Genomic DNA, 23,293 nt, shown 5'->3' with positions numbered 1-23,293 from the left:
TGGGTTTTTTTGTTGGTTTTTTTTTTTTAAGAATAATTTCTACATTTCTGTCAGCCAACTAATTTCAATCACGGCATAATCTAAGAATAAAGCAAATCCTAGCCAAGAGTGGCTACCACGGGACCCTCAAGAGTCAGCCCTGCTGCCATCCTGCAGCAAAGGGGAGCAGCATACCCCAGCTCCTCACATCCCCACACCCCAGCTTGGAACTTGTGGTGAACTCCAGTTGATTTTCTTCAGATTGATTCTCTTTCAGCTTAGGAATGATCCAGTCCTTGTGATGGCTGCACTTCAAGAGAGCAGTGGGGCGGAGAGGCTGCTGGGCAGCATCCAGTGTTAATGGCAGTGCTCCGTGATATCCACAACAACTGCCTTTTTCCAGCTGAAGAAGAAATAGCCCGTCCCTGCCCCTGCCGCCACGGCTATGCAGAGGTATCCGTTGTATGTCATGAAGATCAGCATGAGGAAGTAACTGACCACGACTTGAATGATGTGCAGTACAGTCTGCAGGAGGTGAGGGAAGCTCAGCATCTGCTGCCTGAGAACACAAAACCCAAAGAACAGTCAGCATCCACGAGACAAAGGCAGGAAAAGGCACATCCCTGAAGAGAAAACTTAGCTCTTAGGCTGACAGGATGCCAAGGTGGGCATGAAATGGCAGAGAAGATAACAAAGAAGGCTGGACATAGACTTCTGCATGCATCTGTTGCTTGTAACTGTGTTTTTCCCCACAGAGCTGACTTGATAACAAAGAAAGCATGGTACTTGCTTGGAGGACAAAACTTTTAGCTGAGAAATGGACTTCTACAAGCTTATTTTACCCCAACATTTAGTAAGCAGAATGGCTTCTTTTCTAAGCAGAGGCTTTGACTACCTGTCAACAGAAAGATCCTAAGTATTTTCTGTCAGGGTCGCTGCCTGTAAGTCACAAATTCTGTTCCTGGGAACTCCACAAATGTGTTCGTTACTGCTCTGGAAAAAAACCCCAAGCTTATTTGACTCCTTGCTGCTTTTTTCCTGTTGTTCCCCATCCTAAAGGGTGGCCAAGTGACTCAAGCACAGTGTCCTCCAGTGTCAAGCAGTGTTCCAATCTTTGCAGAGAGTGATACTGGCTGCATGAAGTTTTTTCTGTCCCAGTTTTAGCCTTTGTCAGCTGTGGAAGAAGTTTGTCTTAGAATTAAGTGAAATCCTTACCCAACAGTTTTGTGCGTCTCCATCAAGATAGTGCCATTGGGACCTGGCACTGGCATGGAGTTGTATCGAATGCTGACTTGGGATTTACGGAGCAGACACTCTCGAGCAATCTTAAGGCCTTCATAAAACATGGCCAGGAAAAAGACAGCCACAAAAGCACCAGCCATTTCTGACAAAACAAGAAACATTATTGTACTTGTGCAACGAAAGATGTTTGCTTCAAAACATGTCAGAAGAGACACTGTGTGATTCAACAACCCCATCACACTGCACAGGCTATGGCTGTGTGCATGCATGTACAGACAGTAACTGTGAATTTCATCCATACACTAATGGGAGTTTCACCCGTGAATTGAAACCAGCAATCACTGTTGCTAATAAGACCAATCAAATTCTCAAACAATACAAACATCTCTTTTTCTTTCACCCCACAGATGCCATTTAAAAGACTCAATGCAGTGTGCCTGCATATTTTTGACATAAACAGCAAGGTAATACCTGAAACATGAATCAGTTGCAAACTTTTTGTTTGGACTGGACAAAACAGTTTTACTAACCTCCAGGAGTATTGATTATAAGTCCAGAAAACAGCAATGGCACATTCTCATAGCTGAAGTGGAAAGTCATTGCCTGCCCAAAACATAAAGAACATCAAGATGAGCCTGAATAGCTCATCCTGAGATGGAGCTCACAAGAAGATTTAGCAAAGGTTTTTGTATTATGACAAGAACTTAGATCATTTCAGCTGGTTACCAGATAGCCTCGAAGAAGCTCTTCAGTAAATCTAGTGTAATGCACACAAGTGAGACATGGCTAAAGATGCTCCAGGTTCCAGCTGCTTCTAGTGGGCAGCTTTTTTAGGCAGCGTCCCCAGGCAGAAGGCACTGTCCTTCACAGTACATGCTATAGAAAAGTGCCTTCTCCTTGCTTTTGGAGCTCCTTTTCTCTTCAGCATCAGAAGCAGTCAAGGATTGAGGATGTCTCTGTGGAGCTCATCCTTGCCTCCTCATGACTACTCACAGGCTGTGGTACAGGCCACTTTCTTCTCTCCACCCTGATCTCCTGTGAGCTCACATGGATGAGGGCTTGTATAGCTGAATCCTCTGGTCCCATCCTGCACCATGCCAGTAGACTACTGTCTCTCTACAGAAAAGTGCCATATCCTATGGGAAATAGAGGCCTAAATACAGGTACAACAAGGAGTGTGTGTATATATATATATATATATATATATATATAAAAGGCAGCACCACAGCTTCCCCTGGGTGAAAATAAGGGCTCCTGAACCTGCACAGTAAACAATCTGGGAAGCTCTGATCCCCCAGCCAGCTAGAGCACATATAATCTTTCCATCCAGGTAAATACACTGCAGTTTAGCAGGTCTTAACCACAGCTGCATACACTGTTTTCACATGTAAAGTACTCACTAATCTAGAGGAAATTCTCTTTGAACTCCTCTCATTGCTTAATTAAGGTTATTTGCTAAAGATCAGAATTATGATTAATTTTAGTATCCATAAGAATCAGCAGACACTCATTATCCCGAGAAAAAATTACCATATTTTAGAGAGTACTTCAATTTCTTTAATGAATTTAACATTTTTACATTTAAAACAAACCCCACACAGACCAAAGAGCATTACAGCCTTGTTTTATAAACCATAGCTGAAACAGAGCCTGCTACTTGGTGCAAGTGAGGAATGGGAATATGCATACATGAAAAGGGGTTCAGTCTGTTATCTAAGATACTGTACCTATTTACATCCTTCCCTGACAGTTTTATGTGCAATGTTAACTCAGAATCTTGTGCAATCACAGTCTTTAGTTGTAGGGTAAGGCAGGATCCTGTAACTACCCATTGAAGATAAGAGCACTTGACACTTGTAAAGAAACAGCATTTACAGATCAGAGAAAGTCAACATTCAGCTGTTGGATTATATGAAGAGCTTGATAAAGACATCAGTGACAATGCTGGACTGTTAAATTCCACCAGCACTAATGGGCTTTGTACTGGGCCATGTTCACAAAGGGGAAGGCTGTTCTAGTCCTCTTTTCTCCTGCTATGATACTGTTTGCAGTATAAAAAGCAGCAGTGATTCCTGATCCCTTCTTCAGTGCACAGGGCACATAGCTGGCAGGCAAACTTTAACTGAAGGCTTGCAAAATATACTCCTGAGTATATTCCCATTTGAAATGGGAACAGTGTCTCCTCTCTTTTCAAAGTTTAACCACAGTCATGTTTTAATAACCTGAAACTCACTCCAAAAGTATTCAGAAAAGGGAGAAAAAGCTGAAAAAGTCCCTAGAACTGGCTACATACAAACACAGATCCTACAGTCATCTCCATGGGAACTCTGGCCAGGATTTCTGCAAAGCTTCAGTGATGCCAGCATGCACAGGTCTGAACTTGTTTAAATCAAAGCTAGCTAGAGCAGCAGGATTCAGGACCAACACAGCCTTAACACCTGTGTGGCAAAGAGCTCTGGTAGCACTTTGCTCACCAAACTGAGTGCATACTTAAAGTTCAGGAGGAAAAGGGCACAGAGGTTGGTTGCCTGCAGGTCAGCACAATCCATCATACTAGTGTGTGCAATCCTCTCAGTGCTGGTTAAGGCTTCTGCCAACACTAACAGTCTGAAGAACTCCATCCACCTCTGTTTCTTGCAGGAAAATGTTTACTTTGCATTTCTGCCTTTAGCTGGCTACAGAGCAGACACCAGGCTGGCTGCTAGAAAGGTTTGTGCAAGAAAAGACCATTTTGCCAAAGGATGTCCAGCTCTGAAATACATTTCATGTTGCATATCACCTCATGCCACTTCTTTATTCCAGAAGAGCCACAGTGGAGTCTGTATTTTAACTGAATTAATTCATGCTTTCCATAGCTAAGTTTAATTTCCAGTTCTCGTAGCCTTTAAGGTGGCAAGTTACTCTGAACCACAGGCAAGGAAAAGTTTTCTGGTTAATTATGACTTTTCCACTTACCATCATCATCATGTCAGATCCATGACCATGTCCTGGGGCTGCTGTTGGATGGTGATGTTCAGGAGGATGTGTGACTGGCAACATGGAGCTGTTCATGTGATCGTGAGACATCTTTACAACAGAGATGTTCAAAAAGGCACGTAGAATAGTGGGACCCTGAAAAAAAAAAAAAAAGAAGCACTTTTCTAAAAGAATATGGTTTCTCTACTGCTACTGCAAGAGGAAGTACTCTAAGCCACTGAGAACCACTGCCTGCAGATAAACTTCTGGAGCATCCTCACAGTCCTGCACTCTGACTACACAGCAAAGTGAGCAGCACAATTTAAAGGAGGTGTGTCCCTCTGAGCTTTACATCATCATATTGCTGCACCATCCTAAACATTCTTGCCAGAAAGGCAGCCTAATCTGATTGAGGTAGCACATGGGGACAAGTGTTCAGCATAAATGAACATTTCTTATCTGTAAGAGGAAAAAAACACAAGTCTCTTCTCAATTGCAGGCATGCAAGAGGCTAAAATATTGCAAAGCCCCATTTTAAATTGCATATACTAAAGGATCGGGTTACAATATTTCTCTTAATTGACAGTTATGCATTTTATTGGAAACCTGTTTAACAAAGAAATTATGTTAGGTGATACAAGACCTATTACCAGGCAAAGGTCTGCAATAGCCACAGGCAAACCAATTTCATTTCCATGAGCTTTACATTGTCACATCTCCCCTCTAATCACATTACACACAGTGAGAGACACACTCAAAAGGCTGCCAGTTCAAATCCCTAATCTGGTTACTGCAAATCAGGTATGTCTGGACACACTATGTTAAAAATAAAAATACACCTTGTGGCTAGATGTGGACATGGCTTCTGCACTCTCCACATCCCCAGCATAACTTGGGATGGAACAAGGGGCAATTTCTGATGTGAAATGAAAAGTCACCAGGTGGGAACAGCAACAGGAAACAACTTGGTAATACCAGTTAGTCCTGAAACAACAGCATCTGTCAGTGTGACAGAGCCAGGCAAAGGCAACCCTAGTGTAGTCCAGGTGAGATACCACTTGTCCTTACAAGTACTGACACTGTTGTGCTGGACTCTGTCTGGAATATTGTGTACCCTCCCGGTCTAGTCCAGCACTCAGGTAAAACCAAGCGAAATAAAAAACAAAGTACAGTCACTTTATCAAAGTTAAGTGTTTTTTTTTAAAAAAAAGAGGGGAGATGTACTTCCTTCCAGATAAATCATCAGGAGTGTTTGCAACTGGGAAAAAAAAAAAGCTTTTTAAGCTAAAAGACAGTATGGTGTTTGAACAGATAGGTATGAATACATTTAGCTTGGAAAGGGAAAATGAAACTCTAGAAGAAATTTCTAAACTGGAAGCAGCACTGGCAAAAAAAAACCCAAATGGTAAGCAGCTGATGATGGAGCTGGTGTGTGACAGTGACCATATGACACAGCTGGGCAGGAATGGTGGCCCAGAACACAACTGTCAGTGCAGCACTGTCAGGCATCAGTGACCAGGGTGATCTCAAAAGGCTTTGGAGTTAAAAAGAACAATGAGAGAAGTTAAAGATTTGGGGAAGATAAGGAATCAAAGTCAGCAGTGCTGGTGAAGAGAAAGGATTAATACACCCTGCAAACACTGAAATTCAATAGTGTAAGGAAGCACCTGTACACACCCAAATGAGCTGGTACAAGCTACACCAGCAATACACAGCTCAGGTATTTTCTGCATCTCTGTGCAGATGGAGTTTGTAGCCAATCTCCTGTTGTATTAGACAAACCACAATAACTCCCCTGGAAAGTTAACTTGTAATATAATCTGAATGGCACTGGCTAAAAGCAGAATGTACCCCTTGTCCATATTTCTACTAGTATTTTTTAGCTCATTCTGCCCCCAATTTGTGCTTAAATATTAAGACCCGAAAAATGTTCAGGGGAAGGAAAAAACAGAGAGACTAATGCAAGAAGAGCTCACCTGATACAGAAAAGCATTACCAAAGCATATCTGCAGAATAGTGTATTTTCATACAGCGTAGCTTTGAAGATGATACTGTTCCAGAAAGGAAAGCACTAGAACTGATGTTCCAAAATGAAAACACTTGGGAAAGGAAAGAATTCCCTGCCAAGACACACAAACTTCAAATAATTTTTTGCAGCAGGGAAGGAAGAATGGCGGAAGTGCTCTGCACCACGGGATCAAAGATCAGCGTGCTGCAAGAGGAAAGAAGTAATGTTCGAACCTTCCCTCTCACCCAGACAAAAATCTTATCCCCTCCTTCTTTTTTCAGTTGACTGATACATCGCTTTTGCTTTGGATGCAACATTTTTGCTAGTGACTACTGTCCAATTCGATTATTTATTCATTTTAGGATTTCATGCTCCCGCCAAACTCTGCAGATTCCAATACGCTCCACAGGAGCCCTGGCTGTTTAGCAGATTAAAACCTCTCTTCATGGTTGAGTTGTGTCCAACTTCACACTAATTTACCATCACTGGTCTTCAAAAAGGGAGAAACGGGGGGGTATGTTATCTAGGTATTTACTGTGTATTAACAAACAACAAGGTCAAGTATTCCCAAGCGGCTGCATGTGGACGGGCAGGGTCTCAGTACAGGTTACCAAGAGCATGCTTGATGCTCACCCGTGTAGCTCCTTCTTACCCTGCTACACTAGTGCTCCAACACCAAATCCGAGCCCCTACTGCAGTTACCCAACAATGAAAGATATTTTATGAGATCCTGAAAAGGACAGGATATTAAGTAGCATAAGAGGAAATAACCTAGACTGAGCCACTTCAACTGTCTTTTGTGTTACCAATGCATAAATTTCTGTTTAAAAGTAAATCACTTCTAGTGGAACACCCCAGTACAATCAGACTCTGAGTTACAACTTAGGAGGTCTCTACATACGCCTTGGGGTAAAAAACAGTATCTAGGGCAGCAGCAGCAACAGGTTAAGGGCTGTGTAATATTTGAAGCTGTAAATCTCTGGTTTGCTTGCACAGACTCTTAAGAGACAAGCTGACTGACATGGAGCTGACACAGAGAAGGGCACTGTTTTTAACAAGTCTGTCTCCATACCTGGAGGAAAAAAATCCACACACGTAAGTTTCTATTATCGCAAATTCTTTAAATAGGTTTAGTCTTGTACAAACCCAGCACTTCAGCAGCAGGTATTTTTGTCTGAATGGGTGACTTGATCTTTCGACTGCTGTTTGCACAGAGAGGGAGTGGATTCCTGAGCACACCCTGAAAAGGGGATCTGGAGCAGACTGTGGCTGCAGTAGGCTCAGGTATTTTGAAGCATTTGCACAGCTAAAGGGCACAGACCTCATGGTGCACCTGCCTTGATGCATCCAAGGGACACACACACACGGATTTTTTTTTGTACTCTGCAGTAGCCTACCTCATAAGAAAACAAACAGGGTGGGACAGGAGAGAAGAATGAGGAAATTCTCTCCAGGACTTGTTTCTTCCCCTCTCAGTACCTCACCCCAGGTCAGAGGAGCCACAGCCTCCATGTCATGACCCCTCAAATTCATAAGGAAAACAGCAAGACTCAGAACTACACACAGGACTCGTACCTTAAGTCATAGTCTTGGAGCAGGGCTGCCCTCAGCACATAGGTGGGCTCTGGTCAGGTAGAGGTTTGTGTCCCTCCGCTGCAATGCCACCTTGGCAGCTCAGCAAACCAAGCTGGGGCCAGGAGATGTGCAGCCAGGATCTGACAACAAACTGTTAGCTCAAGTTAAGCATTAGGACTTACTTTTACCCTCCACCAACATTTAACTAGTGCTGCTTCATCTCACACATACAAGGAAGCCACGTTCACAACTGCAGGGCACAGAGAAGGGGAGGAACGGTAGGTTTCTGTTGTGCACTGGCAACAGTGGGTTTACAGCAGGTTTACAGCAGGTAAATGAGCTGGACCTGGTGAGATGCCAAAGACAAAACAGTCTCCTCAAGCAGGTCTCTGCCATAAAATGACTGCCATCATACATAACCTCCACCACAGTTTCCCAATCTATTGTTTCTGCCCTGTTAATCCATAATCCGGACACTCCACAGTAAATCACAGTTTTTCCTGTGGCAAACAGCCTTCCAGACATCCAAGGGAGATGCACCTTTTAATGCAGAAACACAGGACATGCAGAAACAGGACAGACTATGGGAAAGATCTACTGAGCTCCAAGAAAGTACTTTACAAATTAGTTCGGTATGAGACATGGTGTGCAAACAGAGCTTCCTTAAAGTCACATTCAAAAGGAATGAAGCCCCTTTCCAAATCAGAAGTCTAACAGGATTAACAGCAGACCCCCAACATCCCTTAGAGCAGCAAACCCTTCCTTTCAAAACAGTGCCTCATCTTTCCCACACCAGTTCTAAAAAAGCAAGAAATAAAACTAATTCCAGTGGCTCTGCCCAGAAGGACCAGAGCCTTAAAAAGCACCTCTTCAGCCTCCTTTACACTATTTACTCATTCAACAGAGACGGTGCTGGCTGCAGTGGCCCGGCGTGCAGCAGCAGCAAGCACGACAGCCGACAGGGCTGCCTCCTGCACGGAAACCTCCAAACTCGTCTCAACAGAGCTGGAGTGATTCTTATGTAGGGTCTCTCCAACAACACTCCTAAGGTTGAGAGAGGAGGTCCCTCTCTTCTCCTGAAGAAGACCTAGTAAAGTTTACTAAGAATTAAAATTAAAGCTCTTGAGAGAAATCCAAAGGAAAAAAAGATTAAAAATAGCAAGTTGGAAAGGCAAAGATCTCTTGCTTGCACATCACGTATGTCTCAGTCCTGCATAACACAAAGGAATCCTACATATAAAACACATGAGTCATGAAAAAGGCAACCAAAAGTTATCAGTGCTCTACTTACAGAAGTCCAGCTGGCAGACTATTTGAGCTCCACTGGCTCTGAGCTTGTGGTCTCACGCCCAATTTTTTTTTTTTTTTTTTCTTTTTAAAGTGCTGTAAATGGAGATGGGAGGGGAAGCAGGGAGTCTGCAGACACTACAGCACTGTTCACTGGCTCTAACTGTGGTCTCCACTGAATGGTCTGAGCTAGCCATCATGAGACTTAAGCACTGCTTCTAGTTTACTCAATTTCCTGGCAAACTTGAAAACTTTAACTGCTTCCTTTCTAAAGGGGTGGACTTGCTGTGATTCCTCCAGGATCCCAGACTTAGGTCTAGAGCTGCTTAAAGACACAGCTGAGGGACAGACCAATTCTATCTGTAGGAGTATTCAGCACTGGCAGCCAGAGCCTTCCTGGGTCAAGCTACAGAGACACACTTTAAAGATATGGAAAAAAATAGATCATTATTCAGTAATATAATATAATGTGTTTTACAGATACACACTGCTGCTCTCCAATGCCAGAATTCCCCTTGGAGCTCTCCCAAGCAGCATCAGCAACCTCAGGCTGGAACTCAGACACATAAGGAAGGACTGTGCTGTGCCCAGCACGCCTCTTAGTTGCACACCTTTGTTTTTCCCTTGCACAGCTCCTGAAGAAGGAGCTCTTAGTGCTATATTAAGAATTTAAGGGAAGTTTGCAAGGTCACAGAAGAACTGTGTGTCTTTGCCTGGTACTGTGTCACCATCTTAGAGTCCCAATCAAAAGCTTTTACCAGAAGTTTAAGGCTTCCTAAAAGCTCAACACATGAAGAAGGCGTTTGGGTAAGGAGCAAGAAAGAAAAGGGAATGGCTTGGGAGAGGAGCTCCAATACATCTGGAGACTTAGGTTGTCAGTCTGCATTAGTTTGTATTTCCTGGGTTTTGTCCATGACCAGAGAAGCCTGCAAATTGATTCAGCCCCGATCAGCAGAGCCAAGCAGAAAAACAGTGTGACAGAGGGCACATTCTCCCTCTCCACCTGTAAGTGGGATACAGCTGAACTATTTATATACAGATGGGTTTCAGAAGCTTTTGAAAGAAGGCAGCAGGTACTGTGAAAGATGTCCAGCTTGAGTTGCCAGAGGGTAGAGTGCAGGGAGTGGGGAATGATAGGCAAATAAAAAGAGCTGAGCAGGGCTACAGACAACATTTTGTGTTCAGCTTTGAAAGAGGACAATGTCTGGGCAGACTGTGACATGCAGAGATGGAAGCTGTCAGCAGGGATGTTAGAAGGGAGACACAGTCAAGCTGGTAGCAGCATGTAGAGACCAGCTCTTCGGCAGCTATCATGCATAATGCAAGCAGAAGAATGGGATTTTAAAAACAACCTACAGGGCTGTTAGTTTTTCATGAAGGGAGAAATCCAGGGAGGAGAACTGATTCTTATTCTCAGTCATGAGCTCCATCAAGGATCCCAGGCTGGAACCCTTACAGCAGTCGTGGATGCTGAAAGTGACAGCAGAGAACAAGGCATATCAAAAACACTCTGTTGTTCGTGAGCCATGTCACAACTGAGATAGACCCTGACAAACCCTAAAGGCAGGATACAGGGAGAGTGTGAAGCAAAGTCTCTTGTCACCCATGCAGGGAGATTTGGGGGTGAAGGATTAAGCCAGGGCTCAGTTCATGTTCTCTACAGATCACACAGCTGGGGCCAATAATCACTCTCTGCGAGTATGTGCCGCTTCCTCAGTGCCCAGGAGAACTCATGGGTCTTTGGCCCTCTGGGTCTTTGAAAAGATCTCAAGAGAGCCCTGCCAAGTAGAGTAATTTTGCTGTTTTGTCACACTTATCTGAGCTGCAAGCCACTGCCACCATCTGCTTATTTTATTCTTATTGAATCCTTTTCTTTCCCATACTTCCCACTGTACCGATACATGCTTGTCCCTCTCATTATAGGGCTCCTTATCCCAAGAGACAATCTGCACCCTCTGCATGTAATGATCACCAAGCACTCATGGACATAGAAAAAAAAAAAAAAAAAAAAAAAAAAAAAAAATGAAGTGCTGGCTCACACAGGCTTCCTGGAGTTACACAACATTATTTGGCAGCTTGGCACAGTTATATACATTAAACCAGCTTTTAATTAAGATGAAGAATAAAAGAAGTTGATAAAGTTGAAAAAGGGTTCAACCCTGAAGGTCCTGTCCTTTGCTTTGAAACAAAGCAACACTAAGCTATAGAACTAAGGCAAAGCTGGTTGCATTTACTTAGCACAATTCCCATTACTAGAGGAGGGGCCAGAGCTCTTCCTCTCAGCATGGCCACAATCACGTCCCTTTGATGGAGTTTATTTTCATAGCAAACTTGTCTGGTCATCTTCTGTTAGAGACCCTGCTTGATCTACTTCCCTAGAAGGGGATGGTCATTCCTCATCTTGCAACTTCTGCAGACTCCTCAGGAAATCACTGAAATCTTTGAACAAGAAAAAATACCAAACCAACTAAGGACAGACTGTTCTTTACAGGACAATGCACTGAACTTCATGAAGCGAAACACCATTGCCAGCCCATGTCATTACTAATGGGCCCAATGAAGTGAAAGGCAGCAGAAAACAACCCTGCAGAGCAGAACACCTAAGACTGTAAGACTGATAACAGTGGAGGAAAGGCTGAGAAATGCTGGCAACAGTGTATACCGATGGAGAAAATAGTGGTGAGTTAGGTAGGCAGAGCAACAGACTCCTCTCCTGACAAGCTTTTTGCTCAGCCATTCTGAAACTGCAGGTGATGGAAAAGCAATAAATGCAGGATAGTCCTGAGAAGCACAGCAAAACTGCAGAGTCCTTGCCAACGTTCTCCTGGCTGTAACCTCATTTCTGCTAGAGAAGTCTGACACAGCCCAGGTTCAACCATGTGGAATGCACACAAACCTTTGCATTGAGATCCAAGAGTGATCTGCTACTATCTCACAGAGGGTCCCAAACTCCCAATCAAGCTACAACTTGGCAGTTAAGACTAGATGACTGTTGTACATCCCTTCCAACTTAACTACCTGATCCTACCCTACCCTGCCCTCCACCCTCCGCTGGACACCTATCAATCCCTGCCTCAGCAGAACAGGATTACTTCTGCAATGACCACATCAACCTTTACCAAGAGGTGACAGAACCAATGCTGTCACTTCTTGGTTTGTCTTTTTCTCACAAAGTCTAGGTCAGCAGTGCAGGGGGGACTACATCAGCACAGCAATCAGTAGAAACTCCCCTCATCTACAAGAGAATACTGGACACATTCCCATGCAGATTTGTGAACATTATTGACACAAGAGCTGCAATTTTAGAGACCCATCCATGCCGCCTCCAACCCCTGGGCCAAATCTTGGGGTCACCACCTACACATGCTCTCCAGGCTGCCTTACTCTTGACAGGATGTGAGACAGTAACACCATCTCTTCAGCACCGCAGCAACAAGCTGCTTCTTACCATCCCCTATACAGTGCTAGAAGTTTAAATGTTTTTGAAGGTGCACAATAGGTTTTGGGGCTCAGAATACGGCATCTGTACATGTGACTAGATCATTTTCATGTCATTCCAAATACAACACAGTCCTTGCCCTGACAAATGCACAAGGGTAGGAAGGGCATGATACAAGGAGTGATGCTGGAATTGGATCTGGAAGCTCCTGTTCACCACAGGATACAGGCTTGCAAACTGCAACCTAGTGTTTGTCTGTTTTGCAGACATTGCTGAGAGCACACCTGTTGTGGAAGTGTGGCACAAGGGAGTTATTTTTCGGTGATGGACAGATGCTAAAAGCTGTCATGGGGCTGAGAATGGTTGGTGAACTGTGTGAGCACAGCTCTTATCCACACAAAGGACAGCCAGGCAGGACACAGCAAACAAGTTCTGGAAAAAGTGATGTCATAAATGACGTGAACTGAAGTATTCTACTATACCAGCAATAACTTGTTACCATCCTGATAATACATGAGTACTTTCAACCTAAGTGAACCCAAATGAACCTGCAGTCCCCAGTGGGACACTTTCAAAGGATCTGTGCATATTCCACCTTTGGCCATCTTTGACAATCCCAACCAGAGAGACTATTATAAGCTGAGCAAAAGTGCAGTTCAGGGAACAAAGCATGGTTCTCTTGGCCCAGAGCCACCCACCTGCTGACCAGAAGCAGAAGGCCAGGAACAGACATGTCAACCACAAGTTGTTTTTTTTTTACTGCTAACAAACACCAATGGACATTATAGTCAGTATTCAGAAAGGTAAGATGCTACATCAGCAGACAGTGAACTCAAATGCTGACAAGATGATACCAATTAAAAAGTGATTAGGATCTCTTCAGTAGTTCAGAGTTTGCCTGTTCATCTCCAAGTCACAAAACTTTCCCCTTTTTCACGTTGCTGCTCCAGCTACAACAGAATAGCACCCACCTCCAGCCAGCTCTTCTCACTGGGCACAGAAAACAAGGTCATGCAAGTGTCATACTGTATGCCAAAGCCAAAGCAGATGAGTTCTGCAGCAGGCCTGTGGCTTTTGCACTCAGAAGAAGCAACTTGCCATGCTCAAGCCCATCACAAGCACAATTTCTTCCGCTCTCTACGTGTGGTATTTCCCCCCTCCCTGTTTTTACTTCTCTACTTCTTTCACCACTAGCCTTTGGGATCCTTGCTCTGCACTGTTTATTGTTCTGTTTCTGTCTAGCCAGTTGAGGCAGACATCTCCCTTTTCTGACACCCAAGAGCACAGAAGTTTCTGGAGAGCAACAGAATTCAGGCACCTCAGAACACGCAGGACCTGAGGAGTGAATGCCAGTCCCACAGCTCCCAAAGCAGAGATGACATAAAAAAAAGATGACTCAAGCACTCATCTGGAGAGGAAAGGATGGCAATAGGGATGCCAAAACTGGCAGAGGATGCTACGTTACAATTTCTTTATAAAACATCCAGGCTAAAGGGCTCCTACAACAAGATGTCAGACACCAAAATTCCTTATAGCCAACGCCAGCATGAATTCAGAGCTAGTACTAACAAGTTTCCATCAAAGGCAATTCCCAGGAGGCATCTACAGAAAGAACCTCTTCAGCACTCCTTGGGCATGTCAAAGACTTCTGGAGCAATTACCCCAGGACCGCAGTCTGGCAAGCCATTTTATCGTAGTTTCATCTCTCTTCCTCAGATCATCAAGGGTATGAAACAGTAACACAGTAATACTTACCCATGGCAAAACCCCCATCACCAAAAAAACAGTATTTGGCATCCAGAGAGGAGAAACCTGAAGGCCTCCCCTTCCCCCCAGGGACCATGCTGTGTTTAAGCAGAGATAAGGCAGAATGGCTTAAATCCCAGTGGCTTAACAGGCTTCACTGGGATGCCAGAATAGCTGAGTGCAGTCTGCTTACCATGCATGGCCAGAAATCACCCGAGGTCCCTCCCACTAAAAACCGCTTCAGTGCTCACTTGTGAGCTGAGAGCTGCCTAACCCTCCTTCTTACCCATGGAGAGAAACAGGACAGCAACAGGGAAAAGGAGACAGAAAAGAAGTGCCATGTGACCTGTATTTTCCAAGATTACATAACTTCTTGAATAAACAGAGACTTCCTTATCCTCTGTGGTGATTTCTGCAGAGACATTACACAACTGAGCACAAGAATGGCGACCAAGGAGATGTGATCCATATGGCCAGAGAGCAGGAAAAAACGTCCTCCTGCCTCACCGTATGCTGAGGAAGAAGTGGAACAGAGTCCTGAGCCTTGTAATACTCTTTAAAAACTTTTTAATCTAAAAAAAAAAAAAAAAAGTGCATTACCTGGCCTTTAATACAGGTGCAAGATTATAGATGCTATCTAGCAACATCATAAATACCTCTGTCTCATGTAGATAAAACTAGTACTGAGGGTAATAAAAAAGGATGGCATCAGTTTATTACAGGCCTCGTAAAACAGAGCCTAAAGTCCATCAGCACATATGATTCAAAGACACAGAAGATTCCTAGATCTTACCCTATTTGCCACATGTCACCGCAGGAAGACTTGTGGTTAAGTCACAGAACCGCTGAAGTTTAAGAGACCTCCTGAGATCATCTAGTCCAACTTCCCTGCTCAAGCAGGCTCGGCTGGAGCAGGCTGCCCAATCAGCACCCTGCTACTCCCTGAACACAACGACTGCACGTGTAGTTTGATAACTGAATACAATAAGGATTTATCAGTTCTTGCAGAGATGGTGAGCTGCTGCTCTGTGCTCTGGAGAGCAAGGCCATCATTTATAGACTCAAATACAGATCCTGTAGTTGAACTAAAAAGCTCCTGTTCGTCAACATCCTGGAACCCTTTGGCAGAGAAATCTCCAGTGAATTCAGGCCATGCCTGAGGTACTGCACTGCAGTGGTAACAAAAATAATTTTAAATTAACAGATGAGCTGATACCAACCTAGTCATTTACACAAACCTGCACTTGTGGAAAATAAGCTAATTTCCCCCCCTCTGGCTGTTTTTCATCTAAACCAGAGTTAGCCCAGAAAAGGCAACATTTGTACAAGTTCTGAACTGGTTTTCAGGTATGTTTTGAGACTCTGGACAAAAAGAAAACCACCCTCCAGAACTTCTTGTTAACTATGTTTTAGGAATCCATTCCACACATATGATATGAGACACTGATTTAAGCAATTCATGTACATTTTTCCATCTCCAGTACTGCCACATCACAGAGAAACACACTCATTCTGCATCTGCTTCCACCACACGTGAAAGCTTCCTTGAATAACAATCCCAGGAGCACATTTCACTAATTTCATATTTAAGTAGTTGTTTGTCTACAATTACTCCTTAGATGTGTGTCCATGTGCAGACGCAGCACTTTAAGGTGGCCACTCAACCATTCACCTTCCCTGGAGCTGTCACATTCCAGGCAGCGTCAGACATTGCCGCAACAGCCGCGCGTTGTTGATATCAGCTCCTATGGGAATACGCTGGGGCTTCCAATTCCTGTTCTGGCGTGTCAGGGTCACCTTTTAAATGTAGGCTTTTCACTAAAGTTTGCAAGACTGACTTTTAGAAGAATACTTATGCTTTCCCTGCTTGTAGAAGGGAAATGAATGCGTGTTCAAATAATTCTGCATCACCATCTATGACTCTCTCTCAAAACAAAAGCTTGTTCTACCACAACCAAGAATCAAACTCTTTTGTGTTTCAATTGTTCAAAATGCCTGTTGCTTTGAGAAACCCGAAGATGTTTCTGAGCAAAATGTAAGGTAGGACACAGGTCATAACCAGCAAAATCCATTCCACTCTGTTTTTAATTATGTCCAGAAAGTCGATCTGTTTTGGCAGGTGGTTAACACCAAATTATAAATCACCTGAGGCACTTTCCTACTCTTGCTCCGTGATTTTGGATAACAGCAAGAGGATGGAACATGTGATATATAAATAGCTTCCAGGTAGTAATGCAAATACTTGTAAGAGTATGGTGAACAAATTCATAGTCCTAGTCCACAGAACAGAGCACCTCTACATTTTCACTTTTGGAAATGAAAAAACACAGTCCCACCTCGCTCAACTCAGCAAGGTAGGAGACTTCCTGGGATATTAAGAAGAGGGAAAGGGCAACGAACTGAAGCCATTCTCTGGGAAGGAACTTGTCTTTGGAAAAGCCTTGGCCTCATGACGCTCTTCTGATAGGACTACCTCTAGGGCATGGAAAGCTAGAACAAATAGCAATCAACAAATTTTTTATTTTAGTTATGAGTGACTATAAACCACTCTGGGAAAAAGCTTCGAATGCTGCCTTTTTCATCTAGCTTTCAAACCCTTGGACTGCCACAGAGTTGTTATTCCAGAGTAGAAATGACTCAGAGCTAAAAAAAGCTGAGTACTTACTATTCCAGAGACAGGTCTTCCATCTGCTGACTTCAGGAGAGCAGCCTTCTCCAAACAGGCAACAAGTCTGAGATGGATCAAAGTTTCTAAACTTTCAGATAATGCTGACAAGCAGAACGCATATCTTTATCTATATCAAAGGCTAATCATTAACTACTGCTCAGATTTAGCTATGATCACTTTTACTCCATTTTAAGCCTTTTTATTGCTTGACCTGCAGTCTATTCCAAACCAGACCCATTACTTGCAATGCGGACAGTGGGAAATATCTATATTCAGCTTCTCCTAACTGTGCAAAGCAGGGACAAGGGCTGAAGTAATAGGGATTTCTGCTACATTCTATTTGTGGTGAAAACATCCCTCAAAATATTGATAATCCCTATTGTTACAGCCGAAGATTTCATATGACCCAAGATAATAATTTACTGCTCAGACTATGCAGCCCACTAAAGGCATAAGTCAATCATGTTAGGACAAGACCAAGGACTGGGATGCTCATAACAGTGAAAGTAACTCCTGAGTCTTCCTCATGAGATCTCTGCAAAGATAGATTTCAGAACTCCCTTCCCAGATGAAATATGTTGCAGAGATTACTTTCAAACTTTCAAAAACATTCCAAACATTAATTTCTCTGACAGAGAAATCAGTGTTTTGCTTGCTTTTGGATACTGTAACAAAGCAAGCTTAGTTTCTTTTAGTATCTACCCCATAACGAAAAAAATTGAAGTTTTCAAAGCTATAGGTCAGTTTTTAGGAGCTTGGGGGAGTGGTTAAGAAATAACAAGGCAGATATAACTTGTGCAGAAATCCTTCAACAATATGTACAAGATAAATCCTATTGGAGTAGCTGGCTCACTGACCTCTCTGATCGGAAAGCTGGTGTCAGCAATTGCTATGGAAAACGTGACAAAGGAGGAAAAAGTGCAAGAAGTATAGTTGTACTGTGCTCTGTGATACAAGTGTCCTTATTGTAGAGGCAGTGGTTTCAAGCAAGATCAAAAGCAAGAGTTACACAAAAAGGGATCAACTGGCAAGCACTGCACATGATCTTACTCCAGTGAGGTACTGGAGGGCTTTACTTAAGGAATTCAGCTTACTTAAGTAAAGTTATGCTGCTGAGAAAAGGTTTTTAAACTATGTCTTTCCAAAGAAGCAAAACAGTCAGAATAAAGTCTATTAGGCTTTACTATCCATACAGCAGAATATCCTATAGACTTCTCTGTTTATGCTTTCTATGAAGACAGCGGCACAAAACTGGCTCTACACGTACAGCTAAACCTGTTGCAGGAACACAAGGTCAGCTATAAAATTCCCAACTATCCTTCTTTTAAACTGTTTAGGCTTCAGTTTGACACTACCAGTAACATACTGCTCCAGCATATTTCAGTCTCACCTGACACCACCTTAAACATTAAGTTTCTTGTGAGATAATATCTTGGGATAAGTTAATGAAGGGCACCAAAGCCAATGGTAACTTGATTTGTATAAAACTCTCCTGGCAGAGAACCCAGAAATCATGACTCAGTCTCTTGTCAAATCCATTAGACCAGGCGATCAGACAAACAAGGGAACCATAAAAAAAGACAACTGAGAAAACCAGACCAACGCTGGCTGCATTTCACTTCCACAGTATTCCAAGGTTGGGTGTGTTCCTCAGGAGCTTGCACTTCTACTTCCCTTATCACTTTGATGTATGAGAGTTGACTTAACCATATCGGAAATGCACATGGTATCTGGCTGCCCTCCCACGGAGCACTGCACTGACAGCAGGGCTGCAGGAGAATGAACTGGGATCGCCTGCCTGCTGGGAGCACTGGCTTTGACTCTGCTCCACATTTGTTAGTGTTTTTCTTTCCCAAGTAAAGGATGCAAGCTTGAAAATGCAGTCAAGATGTGACAATAAGTTGTCAAGTCTATTTAGTACAACGCCTTTCAGAGCAGGAAAAGTTACCTGAGGGAGCAACCGATTTAATCAGATCCCTGGCGCTCAGTGCAGCCTCCATCCAGAGAATATGGAGGAGCCCAGCCAAAAGCTGCAGGGAGCTGCTGAGCTGCACAGCGCTGAGGTCAGGCACTCAGCCCGCACTGGGACGGCAGAGCTGCTCTGATTCTCCCATAGAGTCCATTCATCATGGAAAAGAAATCAGACACGGAGCAGGTTGGGTCACAGGGACGAGCATCTCCACAGGGAGGCTGAAGCCATACGCTTTTCAAGTAGCTGCTTTTCCAAGCTCACAAAGGAGCAGGCTAGCCAGTTGGCTAACAGGCATTAGCTTGTAAGCTCAGGAAGTGCACTGCACTTTGGAGGTGACCTGAAAGTACTTTTTAATCCTACAGATCTGAGTCCAATTATATTATCTGCAATGTGAAAAAAAGCCTGAAAGTGTATTTACCACACATACTCCTTCCCCTAAGAAGAGACTCATTAAGTGTTGAAAAAAAAAAAAAAGTGAAGACTGTCAGGATTTCTCTTATCCAGGTTAACCAAAAGATCAGCTAAATATATCACAAAGCTCATATTCCAAGCTCATAAACTTTCATCAGCAGAATGAGATATGAATCCTCGATAACAAATGAGCATGTGTGGGAACAGAGGCTTTGTTAAAGTGAAGTAGCTCTCACGAAGTCTCAGGAAACAACTTGGTGCACTCACTATTAGTTTCATGGCAGAACAGCTGTATTCTTTTCTTAGTTTTCTCCCAGCTTCTCAGGCTTGACACCAGGACGTGCTGAGCATCCAGTCAGAGTAGAAGATGCTTAATCACTTCCAACATTTTTGGCCCGTGATCTAGAGCTACCATGGTCTGCTATATGAATTTAGATAAACATTAGAGTGAACAGATTATATGCACGCACAACTTTTTACACAGATTATAAATTACTATATTATATATACACACTATATAACTTTATATATACTATAATATTATTATTATACATCCCTGGTACAACAACTGTCATATTTTCTAATATGGTATACATGCGAAGTGAAAGAGCAAAAAGAAAAGTTTAAAATATTTTCCACACAAGCAATTATTCTAGCTAGCAATCATGGTTCTTCAAGTGGCACTGGAAATCGACAGGACCCTTGCAGATATAAACTGGCGAGACAGAGGGAAGAAAAGACATTGCAAAACTTACACTGGGAAGATGACATTAAAGACTGCAGGAACAGGGAAGAAGGGACAAAAAGTAGATATTTCATCACAGCCTCCTGCTTCTAGACTGGCTTCTAAATCAGAAAAGTCTAATTCCAGGACCAGCAAATGAAAGGCTTTATAAAGTTACTTTGCAGTGCAGCAAAATAGGAGTTTAATTTGTTTACAATAACTAGTCTCATTATTCTCTACATTAGCAGATTCCAGCTTTCAGCTGAAAAAAAGGTTAATGAAAAAATCATTGGTCTCGAGTCCCCTGGGACTTGATTGGGAACATTTCCAGAAAATTAGATTGAAACAAAAGGCAATGGAGTAGATTAACTAAGATTGGATTTCCCAGAGAAAAACAAAATAAAACCAGACTGAGTCTTTTTCATCTTTCCCTAAGAAAAAATTGCCAAGACTCCCAGTGATTTCCTGGCAGACTTTTGGAGAAGTTCATGCTGGCAATCTGCTTCAGCTCAACTTCACAAAATTCTGATGCAGATTACTGCTTTCAGGGTGACCTTCAGCCAAGTGTGGAGAAGGCAGGTCTGCAGAGGCATGAGATTTTCCTGTTGGGTAGAGGGGTCTTTATAGAAAATACAGAAATCAAAAAGGAAAGAAGAAAATACTACATTTTAGTTCAAAAAACAGAGTTCTGTCTTCTCTCCGACCTAATGTCTGATTGGAAAACAAGACAACTGAAATGACGCTGCTTAGTGCCCTGACTCAAAACTCACTGTGTGAACACCGCAGATCTTCTCATCTTCCTGTACTAGAAGACTGTTAAAAATCAGTATTCTCAGCACCTCTCCTTCTCAAGCATTAAGCTTTTGTTCAGGGATAGAGTGTCTCACTAATCTAAAACTTGAAGTTACACTGTAAAGGGGTGAGAGAAGAATCCTCCCAAACCTCTTTTCTAAAAAGAAAAAACAAACCTTCTTGTCCTTGCACCACTGCGAGTCAGAGTAAGTGGCAGGGACTATACCTTTAAAACAAACAAAAAAGAAGCAAACATGCAAAAAGCTTATTGGAAAGCTTATTTAATTCCACCCCTCTATTGGCAGAAAATATTCTAATTCTCAACCTAGTTAAAAAGCTGCTCTAGATTAGAAATCTCATGTGAAATTAAAATAATTCTCTGTAACTTCCAACAAGCAGCAGAAGTTCAGTGGAAAACAGGCATACAAAATTTCTCAGTCATCAATACAAACTTGTGTGGGAACATGCAACTCCTGCTAGTTTTATTCTTTTCAACCTTTTTTTTTTTTTTTTTCAGTGATGGTGAGGGAGTAGAAGAAGAAAAAACCTGCTTACTGCAAAAATTTGTGTCTTCATAGCAAAAAGCATCACTAATTTTGTACTGTGCAGCAGGGCAGTCCCAGCCAGCTTCACCGTATTCACAGTTATGAAGCCAACATGCACGCAAATAGCAATATTTACACATTACTTCCAGTGTCCTCATTTTAATGAAGGACATAAAAAAAAGTAATGCATAATCCAAAGCTTGGTGCAACCCTCAGGAAATATTACGTCATAAATTATATGAATTGGGACCATTAAAGTGAACGCTAACTTACTCTATAACATCACATATTGTTATTCATGAAAAATACTGCGAAAGCTTTATTTACCTCAGGGTCAAGCAGAGGCAAGTTAAGATCAAACGGATTAAAAGTAAATTTAATAAATACTTGTGAAGAGAGTTAAATCCACCTTTGCACAAAATGCCCTATTACTAAGCATTGTGAAGCTTGGAAATTTGAGCACAAACGGCAAAAATTGGTCTGTGACTAGGAACTCACATGGAGCCACAAGGTCACTGCAAACTCAAATGCAGGAGAGGACTATGAACAAAGCTTAAGTGTTGTTTTTAAATTTATTTTATTTTAAAAAAATGACGACTGGCTAAGACAGGGCTTTGCCACGGTGCTACAGTCTGTATGCCGAGCGACCTACCCACTTCACAGGCAGTAAGACTTGCCAGAGCTGATCCCAGTGTGGGAAAGCACATTGGGTTCTCAGCTAAAAGGTTGTTCACGGGACAGGAATCCTTGATTGTACCAGAACAGTTATGGTTTTGCTTCCAAGTTAAACTTTGTACTAAAAAAAAAAAAAAAAAAAAAAAAAAGAGTTGGGTACAGGTATAACATTACCTGTACCTAAAAAACCTAAACTCAAGTGCAACACTAGGACTTAGCCATATAGGTCTTCACCATTTTAAAAAAAACCCAAAAAAATCTATCTTAACTGCCCACTTAATAGAAATACAGAAGGAGGCAAAGCAACAAACCATCTCTTCATCTACCCAACACAGGAACCACACCTCCTACTTGAAGTTGATGTCCACCTGCCACATCAAGATAGGAACAATCTGCCCTCACTAGGAATTCACATCATATTATTGTGTAATTATCATGTGTGTGTGTAGGTTTTATTAACAGAGACAAGGCTTCTGACCCCATGCAGGTTTCATTCTAAAATAATCACACATTCTGCAATAAAAAAAGCTACTTAATGTTGCCCCTAGATATTTTCCCTTTAGAACTGAAATCACTGATATCCCAATCATTTTGCATTCTCACTGCAATAAAACACCTTACTGCAAACACAGCACTAAAACAGACCTGGTAACTTTGTGCTCAGACTCAAACATCCTAAAAATAGCTATTATTACAAATTTCCAGTCAGTGCCAGAGTATACTCAAAGCCAGGAAGTTATTCAACCCTTATTACCATTTTGCTCTCCCCTGCAGTCAGTTTTGCTGCATTTCAACATCATCCGGTTCTGAAGTGCTGAATAAAGACAAGGCAGTGAGTCTCACAAAGCACCCAGATACCAGCTTCTCAAGAGGAAAAACAAAAAAGCAACAGAAGGCATGTATTTCTCAAGCTACAAGGCAAAGATGGAAAACTGCTTAACGAAGGCCGGCTCAGATGTTTTTAAAACTAATGGTGTTACACAGCAGTTGTCGCCTCCTGGTATCTGAGAAGTAGGAGAATCAAATCCGGAGCCTGCCAGTGCGTCCCTAACCTTCCCACCGCGAGAGCTACCGCAGGTCACAGAATCCCAGAATCATCTCGGTTGGAAAAGCCCTTGAAGCTCCTCCAGCCCAACCATGAACCTCACCCTGACCGTTCCCAACTCCCCCAGATCCCTCAGCACTGGGTCAACCCGACTCTTCAACCCCTCCAGGGATGGGGACTCCCCCCCTGCCCTGGGCAGCCCATTCCAACGCCCAACAGCCCCTTCTGCA

General features: G+C 42.8%; 1 protein-coding gene across 7 annotated transcripts; it reads right to left on the bottom strand.

The window, feature by feature from the left end:
• SLC31A1 (solute carrier family 31 member 1) lies at positions 1–22,984 on the bottom strand. 7 transcript variants are annotated; one of them, XM_026860370.1, is made up of 6 exons: positions 22,773–22,984; positions 21,996–22,139; positions 4,177–4,332; positions 1,752–1,824; positions 1,195–1,363; positions 1–538 (listed from the first exon to the last, which is right to left on the bottom strand). In XM_026860370.1, exons 3-6 carry the CDS (start codon positions 4,285–4,287, stop codon positions 337–339), a joined length of 555 nt encoding a protein of 184 aa, XP_026716171.1. In that variant the 5' UTR covers positions 4,288–4,332; positions 21,996–22,139; positions 22,773–22,984; the 3' UTR covers positions 1–336. The 7 variants fall into 7 exon arrangements, with proteins under 7 accessions (XP_026716171.1, XP_026716169.1, XP_026716170.1 ...); XM_026860368.1 differs by lacking the exon at positions 21,996–22,139; XM_026860369.1 differs by lacking the exons at positions 21,996–22,139; positions 22,773–22,984 and adding an exon at positions 14,425–14,634.
• Between the last annotated feature and the right edge of the window lie 309 nt (positions 22,985–23,293).

This window comes from Athene cunicularia (assembly GCF_003259725.1).
Source record: "Athene cunicularia isolate RWA chromosome 17 unlocalized genomic scaffold, athCun1 chr17_part1, whole genome shotgun sequence".
Taxonomy (NCBI): Eukaryota; Metazoa; Chordata; class Aves; order Strigiformes; family Strigidae; genus Athene; species Athene cunicularia.
Note: the sequence above shows the minus strand (reverse complement) of the source record. Positions and strands in the feature narration are given on the sequence as shown.

Bases quoted from the DNA above. Each gene is read 5' to 3' on its own strand.
- SLC31A1 (XM_026860367.1), bottom strand. From the start codon at position 14,282: ATGCCAAATACTGTTTTTTTGGTGATGGGGGTTTTGCCATGG. The intron at 1,825-4,176 runs GTAAGTGGAAAA...TGTTTTGGGCAG, and splicing joins GATCTGACATGATGATGATG to GCAATGACTTTCCACTTCAG. The intron at 1,364-1,751 runs GTTAGTAAAACT...TTGTTTTGTCAG, and splicing joins TATAATCAATACTCCTGGAG to AAATGGCTGGTGCTTTTGTG.